This window comes from Solea senegalensis, linkage group LG10, assembly GCF_019176455.1.
Source record: "Solea senegalensis isolate Sse05_10M linkage group LG10, IFAPA_SoseM_1, whole genome shotgun sequence".
NCBI lineage: Eukaryota > Metazoa > Chordata > Actinopteri > Pleuronectiformes > Soleidae > Solea > Solea senegalensis.
The window spans coordinates 7,312,144-7,339,599 of record NC_058030.1 but is presented as its reverse complement, the minus strand read 5'-3'; the positions used below and the strand labels follow the sequence as shown (position 1 = coordinate 7,339,599).

Here is a 27,456-nt window from a genome sequence, read left to right as displayed (position 1 = left end):
GAATATGTTTGGTCAGATAAAATAAGACATTTTATCATACGCTTAACATGAGGATCAAATATGAATTCATGAATTGAGCAATTAAATAACTTTCAGTCACAACCACTTGTCAACCTTGTACTTCAACGATCTCAGGAGAGAGAGACAGTTCCACGTGGACAATGTCATCTGTTTACAGGTGGGGGAAATAACCAACTGACAGGAAATTTAGAAAATTCTCCTTTTTATCTGGGTTTTTTTTTTTCCCCTGTGCAGAGACACAGTGAGAGCAGTTGACACTGATTGCTGTCCTCTTCAGTTGAGAGGCGAGAGAGTGAAGCTACACCAGGAGAAAACAAGGAAGGACAGAAAAACAAAAGTAATGAGCAAACGAGAAAAAACAGGAGGAAGAGAGAATACAAAAGAGGTGAGACTGGCGGTGAGAATAAGAAGCAGAGTCACCAGAGAGGGAGCACAAACACACACATACACACACACTTGCTAACACACATCATAGAGAATGATGCAGCTCTCCAGAATGATTCCTTTGATTGACTGATTCAAACCCAGTAACAGCCCTGAAACACTGCAGTGTCCTCATTCCATATTATACTAAAATTATAACTGCTGTAGTGAGCTACAAATGTGTGCTGTCCTTGAGGATGTCCATCTATCCCCCATTCACCTGTATATTTCACTACATTTGAGAAGTTTGTCTACTTGAAAGTGTCTGTTGGCTCAAATGATCCAATATTTCACAAAACTGTAAAAACAAATCATACATTGATTATAAATTGTCCCTCCAACAAAGTGAGTGATAGTGATGACTCCCGACTACTTTACATTTGGGTTCGTTAAAAGCCCCACATATTTTTTACACTTATATCTGGACATACTCCATCACCACCACCTTGAACTTGGCGAGGAGTGCTAACCACTACACCAACTGTGAGGCCCACCAAAAACATTATCATGGTAAAAAAACACTTTTAAATAGGTCATTATATTGACAATTATCGCAAGAAAGTCAGATGATTAAAGATTGGTTTCAGTTCCTGAGTGAAAAAATTAATGAATTATGTTAAGGTAAATCATTAAATAACATAACAATGTATTGAGTCTCATACTGAGCTTTCAGACAGACACAGTTCTGGTTCTGGCTCTGCCAGGTTATGGCTCAGAGTCTCAGAACCTTGGTGTTTTCTGGCTTACCAGCCCGCATTCACACCCGTTTAACCAAAGTGCACTGATGTAAATCTGCATTACTCTTCACAACACAGTATACGACACGCCCACTGATGATGTCACAGTTTGTGAGGAAGAACCAACTATTTTTTTGTTTCCAGCTGAGAAACACACCGACCAGTTCAAAATTAGATCTGGGATCTGGCACGGAGCCTTGCTGGCGTGAAAGGACTTAGTGTGTGTTTGCACAGTGTGTAAACATCATATACTTAACCTGTTTTATATTCCCAATATATATTGTTATCGATTTATTGACCAGTCCTTCTCAAACTGGTCAATTCCTTTTAATTGGTTTTATGACTGAAATATAAACAAGTGGGTGCAAAAGCACATTCATTCAAAATTAACAAGAGAAATGTTTTTATAAATATTTTTATTTATAAACTTTATTGGAGGCTGCAAAGCTGCTAATCACCTGACTAACATCCCAAATCTGATACTTAAACTGTGCCAGAAGAAGAAGGGCTGAATGATTCACTCCTCTGCTATAAATGCACATACTGTACTCTGGAAGACACTGGAAGACACTCTAAGTGAAAACAAGCACATATACTGTCCACTGTGTACATGAGACGACTGTCTCCACACACACTGACACCCCCCACTCCCCCAGTCTCTGCCTCCACCAAACCACTCTACATGCAGGAGGTGTCCTTTAAAAAGGTCAGCCCGACTTCAATAAGGATGAAAAGAACTCCAAATTTAAAACTCCACACCCACTATCTCTGTGTGTGTTCTTGTAACTCCTCAGGACCCTTTTCTGGTATTAAAACTGATTTTGTCAGGGCCAGTAGTCATCATGGTGAACAAAGCCTGGTCCTAATGAGACAGAATCTCATTTCTGATGAACTGGTTAGGTTTGCGGCTAAGATTTGAATTGTGGTTAGGTTAAGGTTAGAGTTAGGTATTAATTGGTGATGTTCAATAATGCACTGTTCATGATTTCCATCTGAATGGAAGTCAGTGCAGTGACCTAAGAAGAATAGTTGCACAAACCTGTGTGTGTCTGTAACCAGTAGAACAGGGGACACACTCACAAACAGGGGACTTCACATGAACAGGGGACATTTTTCAAGTCCCTTGTTCATGTTAGTCATGCTTTAAATCATGCTAAAATCATATCTAAGACACTCTGGTGATTTTTTAATATTTTTATTAAAAAAAATATTAAAAAATGCTGGCTGGAGCAGGGATTTTAACACCTCATTAAGTCGTTTCTTAACACTACTCATTTCTTAAAAGAGAGCGATGTCCATAAAAGATGCTTCATTTTTGTTTATCTAGACCAAGGGTGTCAAACATACAGCACTATTTGATAACAAGTGAGTCAATAGCATAATAGCCTATTCACAACAAGCACTCAAAATGTTTCCCTTCATTTTGCATGAAAGTAAGCCTCTTTTTAAAAAAAAATATACATATTATGAACCCTGAAATGTCTTAAGAGAAATAAGTGCGATTTCAACAATAGTATGCCTAATTTAACCATTTACAAGTATATATTTCACCTTCTAATCATAATCGCTTCTGGCCCACAGGCCGTACGTTTGTCACACCTGATTGACAGCCCTGATCTTGTCCTTCCTCTGGTATTGGACTCTTTGTTGAGACTATGGGTCACTGTCACATTGTGGACTTAAAAAACTTTGCTTGCGGGTTCAAATAAAGTGACTCCACATGACTTGACCATGTCCAGTATGAAGTATGATATACCTTTCGTGACAAATCACATTACATCGACAGTGTGATTTATCACAAGGTTTGTTTAAAAAAAAAAAAGAAGAAGAAAAGATGGACGATGAGACAAATGGGAAACTACCAAGTCTGGGCAGTGGGTGAAAGACATAATACATAATGTTATATCACCGCCCTCCCTCTGGATTCTCCTTCCCTCTGGATTCTCATTGTCTTTTTTTTCTTCTTCTTTCTTTCTTTCTTTCTCAGTAGGTGATGGACGACTTATAGCAGAACCAAATTAAGAAGAAGAAAAAGAAAAGAACAACAAGGAGAAGCAGAGAAGGATAAGGCAGAGGGAGCTCACCAGAGAGGAGAGCAGAAGGAAGATGGCGAGAGGAAGACGAGGCAGGAGGTGAGGGTATGAGTCAGAGGAGAGTGAGAAAGGAGAAGGTATTTGTGGAGCAGGGGAGGAGAGGGGAGTTGTATAGATACAGTTTGTTCTTGTTGTAAATCCCAGCAAATCTTCCATGTCCCTCCTGAGACTGAAGAACCTTTTCATTGTTTCTTTCATCTTCTCTTTTCATCTCATCTCTTTTTTTTGATTTTATTACCTCCACACAAAACCACACACACACACACACACTACATTTACTGTTTCTGTACAATGCTTAGTATCTATAAAATTACCATTTTGAATACTTTCCATTATTGATAGATTATGAGGGCCACACAGTTGGTGTAGTGATTAGCACGCTTGCCTTTGCAGCAAGAAGACCCAGGCCTTTCTGCATGGAGTTTCTATGGGTTCTCCGGTTCCTCCCACAGTCCAAATACATGCATAATGGGGATTAGGTCAATTGGACACTGTGAGAGTGGGTGGTTGTTTGTCTCTATATGTGGCCCTGTGATGGACTGGCGAACTGGCCAGGGTGTGACTCTGGCCAGACAGAAAATGGATGGATGGATAAATTATAAGTATTTCAACTAATATAATAATTATTATTTTATTTTAAGAAATTATACATTTCTGGGCTGCCCGTAAAACTACATAGGCTCCATGCCAACCATTAGGGAAATGGGTGTTTTACTCAAAGTGAACTTCACTGGATTCAGATTGAACTTTAAACTAGTCAAAGTAGTAGGTCAATTTAGCATCATCTTACAATGATCATCCACCATCAGGGAATAAAGAGTGAACCAGCTTCTGTGTTCATGTCTGCCTGTTCTTGGTGTAGCTCAACAGTTTCCTGTGATTCCAGCACCATCTGTGTCCCTCCTTTTCCATTCAGCTGGTGATGTAACAATGTTTAGTCATTGCTGTTGCGATTATGGACCTTATCGTATTCCTCTCAGGACTCAAACACAACATTTATGTTCCCAGTTGTTGCTGGCTGTGGTTTACTCTGGTTTAGACTGGAAGGGCAGAAACTACTTCAGTAAAGATAGTAAAGTAATGATGTCCCTTCACCTGCAGTCACCTATATTCATTTCCTGCCTATGTTTCATCAGCCATGAATTGGCTACAGTGACAATGACTGTTAGATCTCCACCTCATCATTACCATTGGGTTTTACTGTTCTTATTTGCTGTAACTCGATAACCAACCATAGAGTAGAGATACAACAATCTTTTTGTTTTCCATTCTGACCTGATTCCAATGCCTGGACTTAAGAATCTGCCAATACAAATACTGATATTATTGATATGATTAGGTTATTACAATACAAATGTAATGAAAAAAATAATAAATAAATAAATGTATAGACATGTTCAGGGTCAGTCTTTTGTGTCTGGTACAAAGTTTCGAGGTGATCGTTAAATCTATACCAAAGTTATGGTTGCTGTGGCCACGCCCTTTTGAATTCTCAAAAGCTACCATTAATGTTTTGTCTTTGATGTGTGTAGTACAAATTGACATGTTTACTATGTTGGTACAAATGCGCTCAGAGGAGTTTGCTCATTTATGTAGGGTGCAAATCGCCAAAATTACTTTTTTGCTCTTCTTGGGCTTCCAAGTTTCAGGAAATTCGGTCACATGGATCCGGGCCATGCCAATATCACATTTTCGCCAGACCTCCGTGCAAAGTTTCAAGAGTTTTTATGCATGTTAACCACAAAAATGAAAACAATAATAATAATAATCTGAAGGATAACAATTGGTTCCTCACATGAATTCCTGCCAGGAGCCGTTTCGGCCCCTAGCATTCATGCTCGGGCCCTAACTATATTTTTTGTTTGAAAAAAAGTATCATTGTATACTAAAGGCTGTGATATCAGGACCTGAAAAAAATGGTATATAGTCATCCCCTATAAAGTGTCAATTTAGCAACAATAAACCCAATATTGGACTGAACTACAGAACCATTGCTGGAAATAACCCTCTGTCTCATGTTGTCACATTGGTTTAAAGTGGCAGACTCTGATGTTGTGAACCACATTGTTTTGCGAGTAGAGTTGCAAGTTTTTATCTCATCCTCTTGAGGATCTTTATCACATTTTCCACTGGCTAGAAACAAAAACCCATAAACATCTGGCTTTTGTCAGCAATGGGAGCAGATACATTTGTCATGGACTCATGGGATGAATAACTATAAAATAGTTATATAATGATAATGTTTTTATCTGCTGCAGCTCTGATCTGCAGTAATATAAACATGACACGTGGGTGAATGTGGTGATTTTGCCATCTACTACTTGTTCTTCCTCTTTCTGCATTCCTCTTCTTCAAAGGCACTTTTGCTATTTGACAGCTTGTTATAAGATGCTCTAAAATGTGAGGCTAAAGTAAAATTACTGCAGAATATTTTACACAAAGCCAAAAAACATCAACTTGGTTGGTTTCACTATAGAGAAATTCAGGAAATCCCCAGAGCAGGATATAATTTATATTCATTTCAGGGCATCCTTTAAAAAGCTTTTGAGATATTTGATTGTAGACCAAAGTGAATTGTTCTGCAGAGCAACATTTTATTTATTTTTTCAGAACATGTGCTTGGCATTCCTCATGACTCTAGCATCAATACAGTTAAAAAAAAAACACTGTGTTGATCTTTTCGAAATTGCCTACACACATGGAACTCATGATCATGAATATGAAAAGTGAGGGTGTTTAAATGCACATACATAAACACTGTCACCATAAACCATTATTAGTAGGCACTATTTTACCCACCAAGACTACAAATCTCTACTACAACCTCCTTTCACCAAGTGGCAACTTATGTTGTTTCCTATAAACTGGCACTCTGACAAAGTGTTTAACCCTTCATTGCATATACGACTAAAAGAAGGATGGATGGTATTACCTGTCTTATCTCTGTGTCTTTTCACAGTGACAAGTCTTCTTTATTTGTATCTACCCATTTACTCTTATAACTGCATGAATATGATGGTCCATCTGACAGAAACAAACACACACACACATACACACTAACACAGGCTATTTTCAGAAGAACTGCCTGTTCTGTGAAATGACAAGTATTGCCACAGTAATTAAAACTGTCAGTCATTCTGTCTGTGTCTGCATAGATGTGATGCGTCGTAATCTATGGTTGTTTCACTTGTCAATCAAATAAACACTTGTCATGCGTCACAACTAACTGCATGGGGCAGCCCATGGCCAAGAAAAAGGAAAGGAATTGGACTTGTGTCCAGAGGGTGTGTGTGTGTGTGTGCACCTGGCTTGTGTGTGTTCACTACTGGTGTAACAGTCACGTAATTCACCCAATTTTTAGAATGTTTTAAAAGTTTTGTTCTGATTAACAATGGTAAAGCTCAAGGCCTCTCCTTACTTTCTACATTCTACGTATGTTTGCATCCATGATTACATGCTTCCTTTCATATCAAAATGAGGATCAATGTCGGTCTAGCAGCCTACATACCAAATCCCATGGCCCAATATATTGTTCTAGATAGAGCAAGCAGAGTACGTATGGTCTACAGAGTCACAAAGACATCAGCAGAGGGTCTGTGCATATAATTGCAAACATTGGTGGGTGACTAACCATAACACAACAATTTAAAATTGGCCTGGGCAACACTGAAACATGACTCTTTTGTAGTTTTCTAATGCATTGTGACGTAAAGACGATAGGCCTTTCCAAAATCAAATATTTGGGAAACTATTTCATATCAGTGTAGATGGCTAAAATGTTTCCTAGACACACAAAACATACACCCGGCGCATATAAATACATACATATACACATTTTTATATATATATAGATATATAAATATATCTATATATATGTATATATATATATATATATATATATATATATATATATATATATATATATATATATATATAGCAACGTTTCCATTCACATCAAAAGAAACAAACACCATCTGCCCACTTCCAGCTGCTGAAGAAGTCTCAGCAGTACTAAGATGGCCGACCCCATGTAGAGCTGCCTGGAGCCCTGATTGGCCACTGTTTCTTCCTTGGAGACATTTGCTACATCAGAGGATGCAAGATGCCAAGATGGAGGAGAAGGAGGGAGAGGAGATGCTCTTAACGTACAGATTCTTACTAAATCAGTGTAATTATTTGATTCACATTCTGTCTTGAGATAATAATGTTTCACTATAATTATGTTCTGAGACAGACATGCGGAGCCTATTACTGTGTTACAGGGTGTTAAATATTAGAAATGTCTACGATCCATGTTTGTCTACAGGCTGCACTAATGAAAAATGATAAATATCTTCTGTTTTGGCTTCTTGTCATGATTTACTGTCGGTCAGCTGTCATACCACCAATAACTACAGGTGAGCCTTGTCAGTGCTTGTCCTGCATGTTGGTACCTGTTGGCCGACCGTCTGTACTGTAGCTTTTCAGCTGATTTAGGCAATTAAAATTGTTGGTGTTGAAAGCCAATGGTGAAAGAGAAAACACTGTAAACAGCTGTCAGCTCAGTGAGAGAAAAAAAAAAGTGACAAAGGCTAAACAAAAAAAAGCAACTACAGCTACAGGAAAAAAGTCCAAAAAAAGCACTCACAGGAGGCTTAATTTAACCACCTCAGGGGCTTTTAAAAAATGACATTGGTTTATTCTTCTTATTAGACATTTGTGGGATTATAGCAGCATTGGTTAAATTGTCTTGAACAAACACTGTTCAGTGACGTTTTTTGTGTGTCTTGTGTTTTAGGTTTTATGCTACAGAAATGAACTGCTGTCACCTGCAGATCTGGCGATTTATTCCATTTCATGCAGAAAGAACTAGCAAGAGCAATGTTTCTCAATCCTGGTCCTCAGGACCCACTGTCCTGCATGTTTTAGATGTTTCCCTGCTCTGACACACCTGATTCTAATAGTCAGCTCATCAACAAGCTCTGCAAAAGCCTGATAATGACTAATTTATTTGAATCAGGTGTGTTGGAGCAGGGGAACATCCCCCAGGACTAAGATTGGGGTCAAGTGTCTTGCCAGAGGAATGCTGACAAGAGGAACCAGAAATCGAATCCCTACAAATAACCCTTCAACACCGAGTGTATCTCTGACAACATGTTTCTGCAAGTGCCCTTTGTGTTACCATAATTACACAACAGTTTGTGCTATCGGAAATATTCCAACAGTTTCTGAAAGCTGAGAAGTTGCAAGTCAAAGTCAACATGTGGTTATGATGGTACTTTCACTCGTACTGTTGCAGGAAGCTGGCAAATCAGCGTCTTTATCACCAGAGAGGGGAGAGTGGGAAAAACGCCTGTAGGCCTACATAGTTTCCATTTTTTTGATGGAAGTTTTTTTGACATTGAGACAAAGACTCAAACAAATGTTATTTTAAAAATGTTTTATACTGTTCAAATTTCAAATCTGGTGTTCATGTACAACTACAGTGTCTATTTCTAAATAAAACTTATTGTTTTCTTCATTTCAAATTGTTAATACACAATGTTTTAACATACAGTAAATTATAAATAACTGCCAGATATTGTAAACTATTCTGGAAAATGGGCAAAAGCACAGGACATTTTCTGGCCCCTTCATGGTTAAAATAAGCATTTTCAGGCTTAGAAGGAAAAGGGACAAAAGGTCACTAACCCCACCCACTGACTGACAGCCACTTATAACCCTTCCGTTACATCGTCGCCAACAGGATTTAGCATGCATACTTCTCATTACCATAATTCCTAGAACGTTTGTGATATCTAGAAAATTCTACTGGAAAAAACTACTATGGGAAAGCAGAGAAATCAAGGTTTGCGCCCATATACTACGTCATTACTGTAGCCCTTAGGACCTCCGTGGAACGAGCGTCCATTCACAGACAAGATACACCAGAGCGTCACACGTTTGTGACGTCAGCTTCTCAGTGTAATTCCTAAACAGCTGAATAACTGCCAGATATTGAAAGTTATCTTGGAAAAAGGGGCACAAGCGCTCAGTCACTGACCATTTTTTTGACAATTCTACAGCCATAAAATCAAAATAAATCCAGACGGCCTGAATGTCATGATGGTCATAAGAGGGTTAAAGACATTACGGTATACATTAATGAATAACCATATTTCTGTGCCTCATGCTTGTCCATCTCTCATGCCACTCACACTCTGCCAGCACAACCACCGGGAACAATTTATGAATGAATGGTTTGACCAAGGACAGTTTGACATGACTGGAAAGAGCTGGACATCTTACACAATATATGCATTACTCTTGTCCTGCAGCTTCTTTGCAGTCCCAATAAATAACTCGATGACCTCCAAACTGCCTTCATCTCCATGACCACCCACAACCACAACTGGACACAAAATTGGTGGAACTATCATATTTATATAGAGATAACTCGGTACCGGGTCATTTTATTCACATTATTTTTGTGTGTGTATTTGTTTAGTCCATGTTCTTGTCCTTGGTTCCTTTTTAATCTGCTGCCAACTATACTATTATGACCTGCCAAATGCCCAATAATAGACATGCAAATGTACTCTTCTGCCCTAGATGAGGCCTTCAACACGCTGTTCTCAGACACAGCTTCTGTAAAAAGAAACCACTCAATTTGAAAAATACAGCAAAAAGAAAATATACACTAAACACCAAAGTCTGCACATTTGCTATGCTATTCATATGGGAGCCATATTTGATTCATGTTACACAGAAAACAGACAGAGATGTTGACATTTTGTTAAAAGTTTAAAGTCAACTGAAGCAAGGATGTGGTGAAGAGATGTGTACTGCAACATAATATCTCACTTCAACAAGACGGCATCCACTGGATCTGTGAGGATAAAAACCCACATCCTCCAGCTTCTTGATATATCTGGCTCAGTGCTTTATATATGGTCATTAAGAGAGTTCAAGAAATTATTTGTTTACTGTTAGGAACAATGGGCAGAGTAGCTGATTTAAAACAAAAAAAGAGGGACGCAAGTGTGCTTTTGTCCATTTTTCCAGAATAACTTTGAATATCTGGCAGTTGTTTTACAATTTGCTGCATGTTAAAATAGTGTATTAACAATTTAAAATGAAGCTGTACTTATCACATCCATGCCTGGCAGTTTTTTCCTGCATTTCCCCTCCCTTCCTTGTGTCTCACTAGGAGCGGGTCCCAGGCTCAGGCAGCCTCCCTGGACCCACTCCTCTCCCGGCTTCCTCACCACTACCCTCCACCTGCCATCATCATTCCCCCCACGTCTCAGCTCCTCGGCAGTCTTTGGACCCCTCTACTGCCTTGCCATCTTCTACCCCTTACTGCCAATCTTTCCTTGTTTGTTGCTCAGCTCTGAGTCTGTGTTCTGGTCCTAACCCCCACTGGTTATCACAGTAGTTGTAAACGAACAACAGATGTTGCATGTTGAATTTGAAGTTTGAACAGTATGAAACATATTTAATGTAATATTTGTTTGAGCCTTTGTCTCAATGTCCAAAAACAGGCCAAAAAATGGTAACTATGTACAGTCGTTTTTCCAACTCTCAAAGGTGACGCTGATTCTCCGGCTTCCTGCAACAGTGTGAGTGAAATTATCGTAACAACCACACGTTGGCTTTGTTGTGCAACTTCTCAGCTTTCAGAAACTATTGGAATTTTTCCAATAGCAAAAACCGTCGCGTAACTACGGTGATGTAAATTGCGTTTGTGTAAAAAGGGTTAATATTCATGTTCATGTGTCCAGATCGCCTCCAAAAATGTCCCCATGGATCACATTTCACATGCATCATAGGTGCTTTTTACAATGCACCTAAACGTGTGTTACACGTGTGTCTCACAAAAATCATGTCCCCACACAGGTGAAGTACAATCCTGATTTAGTTTTTGTGAGGAATAGATTTTCTCGGAGAATACATAATTCATTGACACACTGCGTGTATGATGTAGTTTACATGAGGTACTTCTTTCTGTTTCTGTTCAAGCCATGTTAAACAACACTAATATTTACCTGATCATTGTATAATTTTGAGACAGAACATGTGGACTGCCTAAAGCAGATGTGAGTTAACAACCACAGTATGCCACTGTGCGTGTGTCTCAAGTTTTGATTCAGGCTTATCTAAGGACTTTTTGAATGTTTAAAGGGCTTTTTGAGGGAAAGATTAGGGCTTGAATTGGGTATAGGCCAATAGAGTTTGTGTGTGTGTATTAGAGAGAGAGAGGGGGAGGGAGAGAGAGAGAGAGAGCATACTCACATGTATCGCAGATGGGTGTTCTTGGAGAAGACATTAGCACGGATTGTTTGCAGGCTACTCTTTGTAATTGTGCTGTAACACACACACACACACACACACACACACACAAAGGAGAAAAGACAAGAACATGGGTGAATATCTTTCAGGTGCATTTCTATGAATCATAGTCAGGTACTGTAGAGGTAGAACCACCAAAAAAAATGCTGAGTCAAAGAAGAAAGACTTGCACAAATAAAGGCAAGACAGAAAATAATACTAAATAAATAGAGGACATCAGTAAAGAAGATGGCTATTTCTAAATCACATCCACAGTCAAAGTTGTTGATTTTGTATAAATCCTGGAGACAGTGACAAATAAACATCCGTGCGTGACTCCTACAAACAGCATCGTGTTCACAGCACATGGATGAGTGCACCATCTACATAACTCTGCATATGATCCATACATAAGGGTTCACAGTACATAATGCTGCAGGTGTTACGTGAGGTGCCAGGAGGAGAGGTGTTTCCAGTGAGACTGTGTGCAGCTGGTGCCTCTGACAGCCGAGTCATGTGCTCACAGACAAGAAAACCAAAAAATACTGGCAAAAAAAAAAAATCTTCAAAGATGAGAGACAACGGGAGGTTGACCGATTTTCTAGATCCTGCCAATTGATGCATTCTGTTGTACTCCTAATCCAACTGAGACTAAGGGAAGGCGTCATGTGGCCCAAACCCTCTCATTTTGAGTCAAAAATATCTTTTGCCTTCAGAAACATCACTGGTCAAATGTGTCCTCTCTTAATTTAACAGTGCGTTACTTTATTTGCAGTGAGAAGAAAAGCAAATAACCTAGATAACAATTTTAACTACTTTAAGAATGAAGGCTAAAATGAGTCTGACAGTCAGCCAATTGTTGGCAGTATCTCCCACAATAGCTCCTTTGGAAATTAAGGTGAAAATGAAGTTGCAGCAGAACTGCAGCTTAGTTTTAATCAGTTAGTTATAAGTTGGAGAGGAGCCAGTGTCTGTGCCCATCTGGAGAACTGGAATCTTTCCACAGAGAGGAGGATATGTGCTCCTGCTCTCATTTCAGATTCAATGGAACTTAAATCCTCTGCTTTTCACTGCCTGTTTTTAGCCGTCACTGGACCACAGCCAGAGAAGAAGAGTAATATTTTAACCTTTAAGTTAACAGTGCTGCTTGTAGGTTTGACCATACTGCAATAGACTAGAATTATGGAATAATAAGTATCTTTCCGTAAAAGAGGTTACATTTTTCACCCTGCAAGCAGGGTTACACAAAAACCACATTTGACCACATTTTTCTTGAAGACCTTGGAAAACGGTGGGTAATGACGCAAAGGACCTGTTTCAAACCTGGTATTATCACACACATCCAAAGAGATGGTTCACACCTGTGAAGACTCTCAATGAGATCTAATTTCCCTGACACTGAATGCAAATACAGCATATCCCATCTGTTAGTAAGAGCACAAACAATGTTTTTAGTCTCAGTCTCAGTGTACAGATGTATCTGTTGACACTGTTTGTGTGTATGTGTTTGGATTTTTTAAATTTATCCCTCCGAAAAGGCTTGACAGGAAGCACACAAATGCTATAATTCGTGTTTGTCCTTTGTCTTCTTTTTATTTTTTATCAAAGGCTACAGGTGACCATAGGTCATAAACCTGAAACAACAATCAAACCAAATACAAAAAGTTACATATAATAACAACATAAATAAAAATTACATGAATTACATACAACACAGCAGACCCAACTAATTAAAATACTATTTTCTTGGCTAACATTAATAGCTGAGAATGCTAACGGAGTTAGCCCAGCGCTAACCAACAATGCTAACGGCCGCTAGCCGAAATGCTAGCGGAAATACTAGCCGAGCGCTAATCGCAAACGCTAATTAATACTCTTATGACGGCCTGACTAACTCTTATGACTGATAGCTGCCCAACAGTGCGGTAAACATTAACACAGCACATGTATTTATAAGCTAAACATCGTATTTCCCAGTTAGCTGCTGCTACTTACCAATGGGCAGTGTGCTTCCTGTCAGGCCTTTACGGAGGGCTACATTTTAAAAATCCGAACAGCGTGTGTGTGTGTGTACGAGCGACAGGTAGCGAGAAAGAAACAAGTCAAGAAGGGTTGAGTCAATCAAAACGCGCCCAGAGCTGTAACATAAAATACGTTTTTCAAGCACAGGGAAAAATGAATCATATATGAAAGATGTTGTCAGTGACTAAAAATAAATCAATGCATGGTAACTGAGAAATGAGTTTCACTGTAAAAAAAAAAATGCAGTGGGATTTATACATTTTTACATGTGATTGCAGTTGTTAATACCAGGTCTGAATAAGAATTCATCCACTCTTGAATAAAGTTTTCAAGAACAAACACAGACAAATCAGGTATATATGCTAATTCATAATTCCTTTGAATGAAAAGTAGTATGTTCTCTCAGAAGCACTTTGTAGCTAAAAAGTACAGCCTAACTTACTAACATGTACAATAGAACTATTTATTTTAAAGCACCATTGATCCTCCTGTCCATGCAGTTGTGAAACTGAGTAAGTCAATGTAAAGTACAAAGAGAATAGTGAAACATAGAGAGAATATATGACTAACTGGACTGCAATTTTACAAGCTATCCAACTGCTTTAGGCAACAGAGGCAATTGTTAATTGTGGGGTTTTTTTTTGTCTCTTATCAGCACTATGTTTTTATACTGCTCTGAAACCTTGGGGGAAACTGTTGTGCAGGCATTAGTCTGATGCACAGGAACAGAGGAGCAGCAGCAGCAGTGGAAATCTGCTGCTATATTACACCACATCGTAAACAAACAGACACACAAAAGATGATTGCAGACATGAACTCCAAATGTCTGCACATGCTCTGGAGTTTGCTGTTGCTGATGTTTAAGGAAGCACCGCAGAAAATGATCTTGGTGTGATGTGTTCACAACAGCAGGCAGGCGAGGAGGTGAAGCATGGATGGTTACACATTCCCCGACTGTTTCTGCTGCTGCACTCTCACCTGAGCTCACTCAGATATTATCCAGAGATTAGTATGGAAGCAGGCAGGAGAATTTCCGGATAATGTCCATGGTTTCAGTGCATGCCTGAAAGCAGTGAAAGAAATGAGTTGGCACTTACAGCCTCTCTAGGCCAGTGTAGAGTTCCAAGTCCATGTTCTTCAAGACTTGAAGACCCGTCCAGTTCTCAATGTGTCTGCAGGGAAAGAAGGAGAAAAAAACAAAACAGTTAATGACTCTCATTGACACTTTTTTGACAAACTGATGAACTGGTTCATAACTGCAGCATGTGCATATATGACATGAGTCTGCATATTAAATTGTAGACGAACCATCATTTTATCACTTTTTAAGCAAACAATGGAAACATGTCATTTGTACATCCTGCACAGAAAATGTGTGATTGTGTCCACACAACCAATGATCGCACTGCCAATGCCAGCTTTTTATTACTGTGCTGATGGAGAGGCCATTTTCTCTTTTTTTAATAGGTAAGCAATAGACTTTTATAATTGTGTAAATTGGGCACTAAATTCTATTATTTTATTAGCGTCAGTGACGGGTATCCGTAGAGTTGAACTGTAGTTAACGTTTGCATTTGGTTACTAAATAAAAAGGGGGGGAGGGGGGTTTGAAAACAATTACACACACGCAACCTTTGTTCTTTAAACAATCTCGTAACCTAGAGATAGCACTTGGAGGCCGGATTTAACTGTGGGCTACAAGTGGCCCACTTGTAGCCCACATACTTAAGCCCACATGATTTGAGTGGACACACAGAAGGCTGAGAATGTATGCTCGTACAGGCTCCACTCGTAGTCCACGTCACACTGTCTTGCTATTTACAGTGGAAAACACATGCAAGGCTTTTAAAGACCGTGTGTGACAGTAGCTCCACATGAGACCGTTTATAATTACTAATCAGTAACTCAAATATTTACCTTCTTGCAATCTTTACCATTGGATTTTGAATAGGGCTGGGAACTGATTAAAAATGTCCAGTAAGTATCAACACCTGGACATCAATGCAGATTCCTGAAGGATAGTTTTTTGATAAATGTTATCAAATCTGTTTTTTGTTTGTTGAAATTTAATTTCATTCATCAAACAAGCACTAATCGCCCAAAAAACAACAACACAGACACATCAACACACATATGTTAAGTAGATCACAAGCATCGTTAGATCCCAGTCAAACAGCGTAGCGTCTTGGCTTATAGACGCTGATAAGATCAACTCCTCGGGTATCAAATTTGATTACATTTTTGATATTAGGTGATACAGGGGGCAGTGATACCACAAGAAGTACTACAGGTCAATACCATGCCCTTTTACCCATTTGTAGTAAACTATTACACATGTGAGAGACTAGAAATTCAGGGACTGCCTCTTTTGAAGGGCACTGTCTGTGCGGCCAGTGAAAGTCTGTGAAGGCTAAGCTGAAATGAGATGGCTTGATCTACAGTGATTTTCCCCTTATACTGTTGCCTTATAACATAACTGATGACGCCTCACATAGTGTGTGAATATTTAAAAAAAATACTTGTGTTTTCGGGGGATTTGTAACACACATGATGGGTTGAATTGGTGCCTGGTACTTTTATTTAAAAGTGTGTTATTTGGACCTTCATCTCCTTTCAAAACAAAACTCTGTTGTACATTGAGACTTGGTATCGATTGGGAAGGGTAATGAAAAGAAGCATTTGGAGGAGCCTGCAAAATAGGACCAGTGATTTGCTGTGCTGTGACACAATCAGGCTCCAAATGCAGCCTCCGAGTTCACTGGTGGCATTGGTCTGTGGGCCATGACGGTTTGTATTGTGACCAAAAGCATATTACATATTACTAGCTCACACAGTGTGTGTGTACTTGCATTTGTTAAAGAGGCAGAACCCAATCTCTGAGGCAGTGGTTAAGTTTATGGCTAAGATTTGCATTGTGGTTGGGTCATTTTGGCTGATCCTTAACTTTCTGTCACATGTAAAAGGGCTTTTACAGGGTTAAGACCTGGTTTTAAGGTAAGAATGGGGTTGAGGTTAGGATTCATGTAAGGCATTTAGTTGTGATGGTTAAGGTTTAGGCAAGGGGCTAAGACAGTGTTTCCCTGCTCCAACACACCTGATTCAAACAGTCAGCTTGCCATCAAGCACCGCAAAAGCCTGCACAACCCACTCCGAATCAGGTGCGGTGGACCATCTATCATGTAACATTTAGATATCTACCACCAATCATCTAATATATGGTATCATACTGCACACAATCCTCAATATTTCAGCTTAACTCATCACCGACTCTAGAGGTTACAAGTACACCATGTTCAAGGTAACTTTTAATGGCTTTATCTTTAGTCCAGTTGATGAAATAAAATGAGTATAATGAGCATACAAATTCCAGATTTGATTAGTCTATTGTCCTAAACCACCAAACTGGTTTGTCACATGCAGACCTACAGACTGCAGGGACATAGCTATTGTCATTCCAGACCCAGTGGGAGCTGTTCATTGATTGGCTGAGCTCATTTTTACCCGACGGCAGCATCTGCCCCTTGAGAGACAACTGAGACTAATTGAATGACAGATCAATTATCTAATTCAAAGCCTAAATTGCCACTAACACACCAGTTACTGGTCCAACTGGAAGCACACACACAAATATGCACACACACGAACCCAGATGTAGTGCTTTGGTAGATCTAATCATAGAGATGAGACACAGTCCGTGCACACTCTCACAGCTTTTTATCTCTGAAAATAAAAGAAGTCACACAATATCTAGTGTCAAAAAGGAACATGGTTGGAAATAAATTAAATCTCTCTCTTGCTTGCAGCAACACAGTTTGTGTGTTTTTACATAGATTAGAGTCTGGAATGAACACATAGCCTTGAAACTCGCAGTAAACAAAAAAGAAAAAAGCTGTCTCAACTGAAGCAATTCGAATTCAAAAACTCATTTCCTTTTAAATTACAAACTCCCCATGCTTTGAAAATTATTAATAACTCGACCGTGAAGATTAGGTCCCTTGTCAGAATGAATTGAAAATGCATTTAGATCATTTTTGTTTTGGAAACTAACACCTGTGAATCAGATGAAACCTGCCAGACCCGGGACGATCTGACATGTCTGCCGCTCATCATTCGGTCGGTCTGTGTCATTTAGATATATCCAAACCAAAAATGTCCTCCACCAAAGTCATAATATCACAACTCACTGACAGAGGCAGCAGTGGATCAACAAATCCTGGGTGCAGTCAAATGACTTTGGTGCAGGGAGTGAGCGGTTCTCAAGGCTAACGCTGACTTCTGCTTCTATTTGAAAGAGTCCGTCGAACAAACTCAGTTTTTCCTTGTGTCCTTGCTGGCAGCCGTGCTCAACATTTCCCAGAATTCCCAGCAACACATAATCTACACCTGGTTTTATCTTTATGGCGTTTACTTCGTTAATTCTTGTTTTACACCGCGTCTGTTGTTAGTGACGCCTTGTCGCTGTCACGTTTCCGTCCCCTGCGGTTGTCAGCGCCCCACCTTGATGTGTTTCACCTCTGTTCAATTATCTCGTCCTCCCTTGTGTACTAGTCTCCGAGCTCCCAGTCCTGTGTGTCAGATTAATAATGATCATTTTGTGTTCAGTAAGGTTCAGTCTAATCTGTTTTATTCTCATGTGAGTCTGTGCTGTTTGCCTCTGTAGTGCTTTGTTTAGTGTCTGTAGGTTGGAACAGGCTCCCTATGGCAGTGGCCCAATGTTAGAAAAATTCATTTAAAACTTGAATGAAACTATAAAATTAAATTAAATTAAATCCACCCCAAATGAAAAAAAGATCCGTCAGTACCAACCTATTATTTTAAATGAACCTATTTCCTTGAAAACCATCCAAAACTTTACGCCTGAAAGAAGAAGAAAAGTATTGAAAAAAGCAGCTGTGTCCTTACAGTCTGCCGTGTGTGCATCTCAATTTAAAGACAATTCTAATTCCATTCATGCATGTGGCCTTAAGATGTTTGCAATATGAAGAGAACATGAGAGGGTGAAGGAAAAGACCTAAAGTTATACTGTATAGTTGAACGCCAATGCATACAAGCACGTTCCTGCTTTTAATCCTTATAGATTACTCCCTGTGCTTTAATCCTATAACCACATTCGTATTGGAATGGAATGGAAATTTAGTTTGCACAGAGAGACCACTCACATAAAAAGTTAATCCTTGTACATTGCCATTATCAGGACAATGGAGGATACGTTCGTTTGTTTTGTTTTCCTTGGAAACTCACAGCTTGTCGTGTGTCATGTGTCTTCAGTGTTTCCCGCTTCTTTGATTACCTGCAGCTGACCTAACGAGTCACACCTGTTTGTAATTGTCGCCCCTCCCCCTCACAGTATAAAGTCTCTGTGTCCTTTCTGTTCCTTCTGTGTGTGTGTGTACAATGATTGCAGTGAAACTTCTTGGGCATCATCTACACATGAAATTTTCACATCATCTCATTTCTATTAATCACCAGAAAGTCACATGTAATGTGATTTCTGGTTCAGGAAAACCCAATTTATTTACACAATAGCTTGTGTGGGTGATTTTTATTCAGACCAGCTTACACTTTAGTGACATATTTGGTTAGCACTCGAGCCCTAGTGCACAGAGTTTACATGTTCTCCCCGTGTGTGTGGGGGTTTTCTCTGGGTTCTCTGGCTTCAGCCCACAGTTGGTCACTCTAAATTGACTGAGTGTGCGAGTGGATGGTTGTTTGCTCTATATGTGGCCCTGTGATGGACCCTCCACAAAACGGAAGTAGATGGATGGATGGATTTACAATTCTTAGTACTGAATGTGCTGAAGAAAAACAAAAAAGAGAAGACTGTGCTGAAGAAAAACAAAAAAGAGAAGACTCATCATACTTTAAAGTGTTAAATGGGCAAAGCTCACTGTAAGACAAAAATATTTTTATTTAGCCACACATTTGAATAATTAATTAATTTCTTGTAGTTTTTGATGCACCAGCCTTACTACGGTTTCACCCCCCCACCCCAGATTTCCCTTTCCTTCCTGATCTTGGCAGTGTGTGAAGAGTCAGACCTCTCTCACCCACACAAACCATCAATGTTTGCCTGCCAGGACAGAGGAGGAACTGCAACATAACAGCAGCCTCCTACACACGCTGCCTCCAAAGTGTAATAGTGAAGGAGAGGGAGAGAAATAATACTGCCGGAGAGGAAAAAAAGAAAAAAGAACAAAGGGCCAAGACAAAAGCGCACAGGTGGTTTTTAAATAGCAAACCAGCAATGTAACATTGTCTAAATGGATAACCATGTCATCACAGATACTTTCACACAGGTTTCACCACTGATAGATAATTAATAGAGACCTTTTCATATAATGTCTGTCAGGCAATAAAAAACAAATAACCTATTTTAGCTATACTGTATAGTGCAGTTCACCAAAGTGCAGTGTGAAGCAGTACATCCTGATCTGGCTTGTGTTTCCACCGCGGGGTGTGTGTGTGTGTGTTTGTGTGTGTGTGTGTAGGGTGGATATGTAAATTACATAGCAATTTATGCAGCTGTGACAGTTACGCAAATAGCGTGAGTCATATCAGCGCGACACAGCGTCGCGCGCCAATAAATTCCACAAAGGACGAGAACGTGACACAGTAAATTAAGAGCAACGGTGGAGCACGAGCAGCATTCTATGTTTCTTCTCCTTGGCAAGAGGCTGGCGACACGCTCTTGTTTGAGGGAAGCCTGCAGGCCCTTTTTTCCCCTATTGTCGCAATTTTGTTGACAATTCTCTGTCAGCAAATCAACGGACTTCAGTGTTTCTAGCTTGACCATGTAGGAGCTGCACCGCGACGCTTGGTTCCCTTCATACGTTTGACCGGCACATTGGTTTCGCTTTTCCTGGCATTTGTAATATATCAGCCATATAAAAAAAAGTATGATCATGAATTTGGACCTAATGACCAAGTGATAGATTATATCAGGAGTGTCAAACTCATTTTAGTTCAGCAGCCAGCACGGTTTGATCTCAAGTGGGCCGCACAAGAAAAATAATAGCATACAGACCTTTAGACAACAAGAACTCCAACTTCCTTTGTTTTGGATTTAATTAAGTATCTTATTTACAAACAAATAATGAACAGCCTCAAATTCCTCAATTTCACCCTTACTAAATATTCATGAATATCCATTTACTAAAGTGATGGACAAACGTGTGTGAGTTAGTGTGAGGGAGAAACACACAAGTGCTTCACATTAGCTTTATGGAGGACATGCTGATGCTGAAATAGTGGATTTTGGGTATAACATTGTCTTTGTGCATGTGTGTGTGTGTGAGTTGAGAGGAATAAATGACTGCCCACCAGATATCATAAGAGGCTGCTTTTACTGCATGGCCCTGACACAGAAGTGTTGGTTTGATGCTGGACTGAATTTCTACACGAATGCCACATCTCACACCGATGATCCACTGTGTCTAAATTCTTCGTATCAGTAGAATGATACAGAATGTGTCATGAGAAAGGAATGCTGCAGTAATTACCCGCGATGCCGCATCACCTTTGTCATTGTAAGTCACTGCAAGTTTGATTTTAGTTCTGACTATTCTGCATGTTCTGCTCTCTAGATTTATGTGAACATTATTCTGCGTGTGTCCTTCACAAATCCTTTACCAACTCTCTCTCTCTCTCTCTGTAGACCTCTAAAGTCTCTCCCTCTCCCTCTCCACTAATATATTCATGTGTTCAGAAAGCCAACCTGTCATTAAGAGAAAGAAAGGCCTCCTGGGGCCAACTAGCTGCTTCCACCATCTTCAGCTATCACACACTATTTACAATCAGCCAGACATGAACAGAAAGAGAATGAGGGAGTGAAAGTAACGTGAGGGGAAAAGGAGGGTTTGAGGAAAAAAAAGGAAAAAAAGTGGTGAACAAACAGAAAGGGACAGAGAGTTGGCAAATAAAGAATGGCTTGTATTTAAACCCGTGTTTTGCAGGTATGTGTGTGTGTGTAAGGTGTGAGGGGATGAATTGATTGCCGTGTTAAATTTCACCCTTACTAAATATTCATGAAGCTCCATTTACTAAAGTGATGGACAAACGTGTGAGTTTGTGCGGGGGAGAAACACACAACTGCTTCACTTTAACTTTGTGGAGGACATGCTGATGCTGAAATAGTGGATTTTGGGTATGACATTGTCTTTGTGCGTGCGTGCGTGTGTGTGTGTGTTTTACACCAGTGAGTTGGGAGGAATAAATGACTGCCCACCAGACATCATAAGAGGCTGCTTTTACTGCATGGCCCTGACACAGAAGTGTTGGTTTGATGCTAGATTGAATTTAATGTTACTTACACAGCTGCTAGCCCAGGGTGAAATGTCCAATCTCAAAACTGTTGTAACAGCAATATATCCATTCCTTAACGGATGGGGCTGATATTTTTTTCAGACTCACTGAAACATGGCAGTATTGTTGTATTGTTGGGAAGCCGCGGACATCTGCGTTATCGAATCCATAATGTCTCATGACATTGCACGTTTTCGTCTGACTGTGTCTCCGAAAAACCATTTCCTCACACAACTTAACCACATTTGCTAGTATTTACATGTTTACAGAATGTCCTGTCAATGGGATCGTGTTTAAACCACCAGTGCACCCCAGCAAGCGAAATCGAGACAGAGGGGGAGGGCTTGGCAGAAGGAGGACGAGAGAGTTGGACTAAGTGCTGAAAATGTGTGTATTCATAGAAAAGAAAAACAAAATGAATGCAGTTTGTTCCAGTTTCCTGCCTGACACCAAAACGGAAGTAACAATATAGTGATTGGCCGCCAGGGGGGCAGCGCCACTGGTTGAAAATGTCTTCTGTAAACTGGTTGCTTCCCGGTGAGTCCAGCTGGCTGGGTGAAAAATGGTAGAGAAAAGATGGAGAACAAAGGAAATCATTTTCTCTCATCTTCTACCACTTCATCCACAACAAAATCTGCATTTTAAAAAAAACAATAACATTTTGGACTGTGGGAGGAACCTGGAGAACCCAGAGAATCCCACGCACACACGTGGAGAACATGCAAACTCCATGCAGAAAGGGCCTCGCTCCGACTGGGTTGTCTTGCTGCAAAGAGTGCTAACTACTACACCGACAGTGTGGTCTCAAAAGAAGATGATAATACTGGTAATAAAAAAAAAACAAAGCTGTAAAGCCAGCGTCTGGAAAACCTTTAAACCTTTAAGAATGTCCTACACTCATGTTTAAAGATAAGAACCAGAAGCACCAGGAGTTGACAGTTATGAGACATGAGCACACAGTCTCACTTGACGTGCAGCTACGACACGTCGCTCCTCTGTGTCTGCGGTCTCTCAGACAGTGTCTGTGCTACCTGAGATGCGATATGCATTAATCAACCACCCGAGTTGATCAGAAGCCTCTACCTCCTCTCCGTCTCTCCACAGACGGATGTCTGTGCATGAAAGCGGTCCAAAGCGGTGCAGATGATGTGAGCGGTTCATGTCCCCGGAGTGTCCAATTTGCCTAATCCCCAAATGTGCGTGTTTTTGGACTGTGGGAGCCATTATCCCCTGATACTGAATTGATTATGTCATGATCTCGAGACCAACAGACAAATTATCGTAGTGACTATGGCTGTTCTCAGCTTCCGTAGCAGGTGACGCCGCCTCTGAACCTTAGCTTGCAAAAGGTCAGCATTGTACCGGCCAAATCACGAAGGTTAACGCCTCCAAACGGGTGCTGAGATTCCTACAGTTTACCAGTTGCCACTTGCATGTGTGTGTGTGTGTCTGTGTCACTTCATGTCCCGGTTAAGTTGTGAACTCTGTCTGCACTGAAAACAAAAAAAGCCAAAGCATCAGTCCACATCCATTAACTAAAGGTCTCTGAATAAAGGCAACAAGTATGAAAGTATGGTATTTACGTAACGAAATTGCCTTTGAAATTTTGACATTTAATTACTTTGCCCTCCCTTGTGTCTGTCTTCCCTCCACTTCCTCCTTCCCTCTACCTTACACTGACATTAGACAGTTGCTACCTTAAAGCACTGTGACAGCTGCGAGTCTCTTTTCATCCGGCTATGCTTTCATTTTTCAAAGCCCTTGCTGACTGTGGAGTCAAACCAGTGTGTGGAGAATACTGACTGCATACATTCGGGACATTCAAAGTGCAGAAAATATTCAAATTAGACACACGTGCACGGACAAACACAGACACACACCGACAGACACACACGTTTTAGAATGCACTTTTGCAGTTACTTTGGTTTTCAAAAACATGTATTTTGGAAAAAGGGAAACTATGTAAAGGGGACAGGAGGCTGATTGCTTGAAGCAATCACCTTAATTAATAATAAAAAAGCTTTAAATTATACAAAGAGGGGGATGTGGGAGCATGACAGTGGGTTTGAGGCAAGCCTTGCTTCTTTTATATTCTCTCAAAGAACTGTTCCTCTCATATTCCAGTCACACAGGATTTGTTCCTTTAGTGGAGAGTAAAAATGTGGAGGTTAGATGATTCTGCAGGGCATTCCGACACAGCACAAAGCTTGGAGAAATGTGTGTGAGACAGAGGAGGAGAAAGAATGAGGACAGCCGCATCTCTGCAGTGCAGCTGTGCGGGTTCATCCCTCCACTCTCTGGATCTACGTAAATTCTATCTGTCTCCGACTCTAAATGAGGCTATATTGGTTTCTGCTCATAACGAGATGGTGACGCGCCGCTGTCACATTTGAACCAAAGTGACCTTTTGTCAGTAGAGCAAAGTCAGTGACACAACAGTGCCAACTACTAACAATACGGTTATAAGAGAATGAGGGAATGATGTGTAGCAATGGGAAAATTCCATGTCACGATTATCTTGACCAAAGTAATTGTGATCCACAATATTATTGTGATGCAGCAGCAGCAGCAGCAGCAAAACACTCATTTATTTCTCCTTTCAACGACATTTTCCATGTAGTGCTACACGTTAACTTAAGAGAATAACATAGAGAAAGAAAGACAATTTAAATGTGTATGTGTCGTTTTTTTTCTATTACTATTACACTGTGCTATCACAATTATCTTCATAATGACAAAAAAATGTCCATTTCACCTTGAAAGACAAGGCGAAAGGTTTACAAGTGGTTTCTTGATTATTATGATGTTTGCTGCTCTTTATGTCACACACGACACACAGCTCTGTGTTTGTTCTCGATCTTCAAAAACAACAAAACAGTGTCTTAACAGAGTAACTTAAAAGGAGACTCAGAGGAAAGGTTAAATTTCCTTTCATAGAATGCATTTTCCTCATAGACAACAGAGAGTGTTCTGGGATTAAATTACTTGAACAAAAGAGGAGAAAATGTCACATGAAAGCCTGTTTCCATTAACACGATAACAATCCAAATTTATTTTGCAACTACTAGAGCTGGACAAATGCAAGGGCTCTCGCCAAGGTAACCATGGCAACCACTATGCACCCACGTAGGTATTCCATCAGCCGTCCTCTATGTATTCCGCAGCAGACTCACACTGGGGAGCTGTCCAGTGCTGAACCTCTGCTGTTCGCCAGCAGCCCTCTGAGTGGAAATTAAGGATCTCCTGTAAACCCTCGTAAAGAACACAGCAGCGATTAAACCCCTGCAGAGCAAAAGGAAAAGGAAGCCGTATTTCACCATGGTCATAGACACAAAATAATTCAAAAATACAAAAACAAAAGAAAAACTGTTGCGTCTCAGTTCTTTAACTTTGTGTTTCACAACTTTGAAGAGCCCAGCTCTTTTTCTGACAGATGCCACAAGGAGATAACAACATGGGTTTGAGAGGCTGATGCACTCGAACAGCAGGTCGTGAATGTAGAAGAGCAATTCCTGAAGGGGGGGACACCAAAAATAAAACCTGTATACACTTTTTTAATGCCTGAAAATAAACTTGACATTCTCTTGTTGTCCCTTCCTGTCCGTGCTGTCTTTTGTATTGAAACCATTCTGACACATTTTCAATTGTTCTTTTCTTTTGAAGATGTTATCACATTGCCTTTGATGGTGCTGCTGCCTTTCTGTATGACTGAAGGCTTTCGCCGCCAAAGCCTGTGTAGTAGTGATCAAACACACGCCGTTTGTGTGCCATTGTCATGGAGGGAAAAGTGTTTCTGAGCTTTAAAGTTAAGGACATGCCAGTTGACTCCAGGCCTGAAAAATTATGCACAGAGCATACCATAAAGATTTGACTTTAGGACACGAAGCCAGCGACTTTCTATCTCGTGCATACTTAGCAAACTTGCTGAGACAATTATTCGGTTTGAGGTTGTTTTTTCATTATTAAACCAAGTTTTTGAATTTTTCACCCATTCTCCCATTTTTCAGCTTCTTGAAATGTGAATATTTTCTGGTTTCTTTGCTCCATATCACAAAGAAATCATTAAAACTGAATCATTTTGGTTTGTGGACAAAACATGACATTTGAGAACATCATCATTTCCAGGTTTGAGAAAACCTGATTAACAAAATTGTCTGACATTGTATGGGCCAAACGATTACTCGCGTAATCGATGATGAAAATAATCATTAGTTGCAGCCCTAGATCCAATCACTCTCCAGATCAGGTCAAAAGAAGAAGAGGACATTTGTACCTGTAACGCAGCACAAGACAAGCCACCAGTAGAAATCGTCAGGCTGAATGCGTCCATCTGGTTTTACTTCCAAAGCTTCCAAAGCCTCTCTCTCTCTCTTCTTACACCCATAAGCCATTTGATGCATACTTAATCTTCCATGCCTGGTTCCCTGTCAACGCGGCTGACACACACACAATCCCATCTCTTTTGGTCTGACATGGCGGTGCACAGTTGTGCGTTTAGCACCGGCAAAGTTATGGGAGCCATTTTTTTTTTTTTGTTTTGCTAAATGAATGTGATGTTTGTCTTGTTATTACAAAACTGCTGTTGTGGACTCTTGCTTGAAGCTTCATCTATAGTGAAAGTGCCTCCCTCATTCTACAGCAGGCTGTGACTGTGTCAGCAGCACAGCTCCAGGCTGTGATCACGCGATAATCACTGTGGCTCTAAAAACATAATTACCACAGCCTTCTTTGTAATAGCAACATATTTCAATTGCATTCAGGCGCCTGCGATACATTTAAATCTGTAATTTAAAGTTACAATGCAATTTAAGGGCTCACTTACCTCACTCTCTGTCACTTTTATTTCTCTCTCTCTTTCACCTTAACACCTATTTTTCTCCGGCCTCATTTCACCTCACGTCTCTATCCATCCCCTCTCATCCTTCCTGCTCCCCTCTGTGGTTTGTGGCTGTATTTCCTTTTGAAAATGTTCTTTTCTATAGTATAATTATAAACTAGTTACAGTGCTGCTCTTTCAGTGAACTTGTGATTAATTTGACTTTATAACTACTGGCTCCCACAGTCTTAATCAGCAGGAGAGGGACTTTAAAGTGTAACTAATTTATCTTGTAGAAGCTGTAGAAGGGAGCTGAGTGATAGAACTGAAATAAAAAATTCCAGTGCCTTCAGGGTTTCAGCTCTGAAATATAAAATTAAGGAGGAAAAAAAGGAGCAGAGTTAAAGCTTAGAAAGCCAGACTGCTGAGACAAAGCAGCTTCAAACAATGCTTGTTTCTGAACTGGTTTTTCCAAATTACCCCAAGAAAATATTACATATTTTTAACTCTGGCCCTCTTATATCTATGTAACCCTCATACAAACACACATATGCAGCTATTATTTGGAGAAAACTGTGTATTATTGAATTGTGGTGTGTTTACACCAAAGTGGGGCGAACAAACTGGGTGAATCCCACAAAGACACACATTATTTGTATCATTGACTTTGGTCACGAGGCCACGGGCCAAAACCGGCCCACCAGAGGATCCAATCCGGCCCCCAGGATGAATTTAAGTTCCTGTGACTACATGT

At 40.1% G+C, this 27,456-nt stretch overlaps 2 protein-coding genes across 6 annotated transcripts in view; both read right to left on the bottom strand.

Moving 5' to 3' along the window:
* Window positions 1–27,456, bottom strand: part of LOC122776381 (receptor-type tyrosine-protein phosphatase zeta-like) — a 940,026-nt gene that overhangs the window by 418,331 nt on the left and 494,239 nt on the right. The gene's annotated exons all lie outside the window — the stretch shown is intronic.
* Window positions 1–27,456, bottom strand: part of LOC122776392 (NT-3 growth factor receptor-like) — a 95,245-nt gene that overhangs the window by 52,696 nt on the left and 15,093 nt on the right. For both annotated transcript variants that reach the window (XM_044036910.1, XM_044036911.1), the window contains exons 2-3: window positions 14,683–14,757; window positions 11,528–11,599 (exon numbers count right to left, since the gene is read on the bottom strand). In XM_044036910.1, coding sequence (XP_043892845.1) covers window positions 11,528–11,599; window positions 14,683–14,757 — 147 coding nt within the window. The remainder of the gene's footprint in view (window positions 1–11,527; window positions 11,600–14,682; window positions 14,758–27,456) is intronic.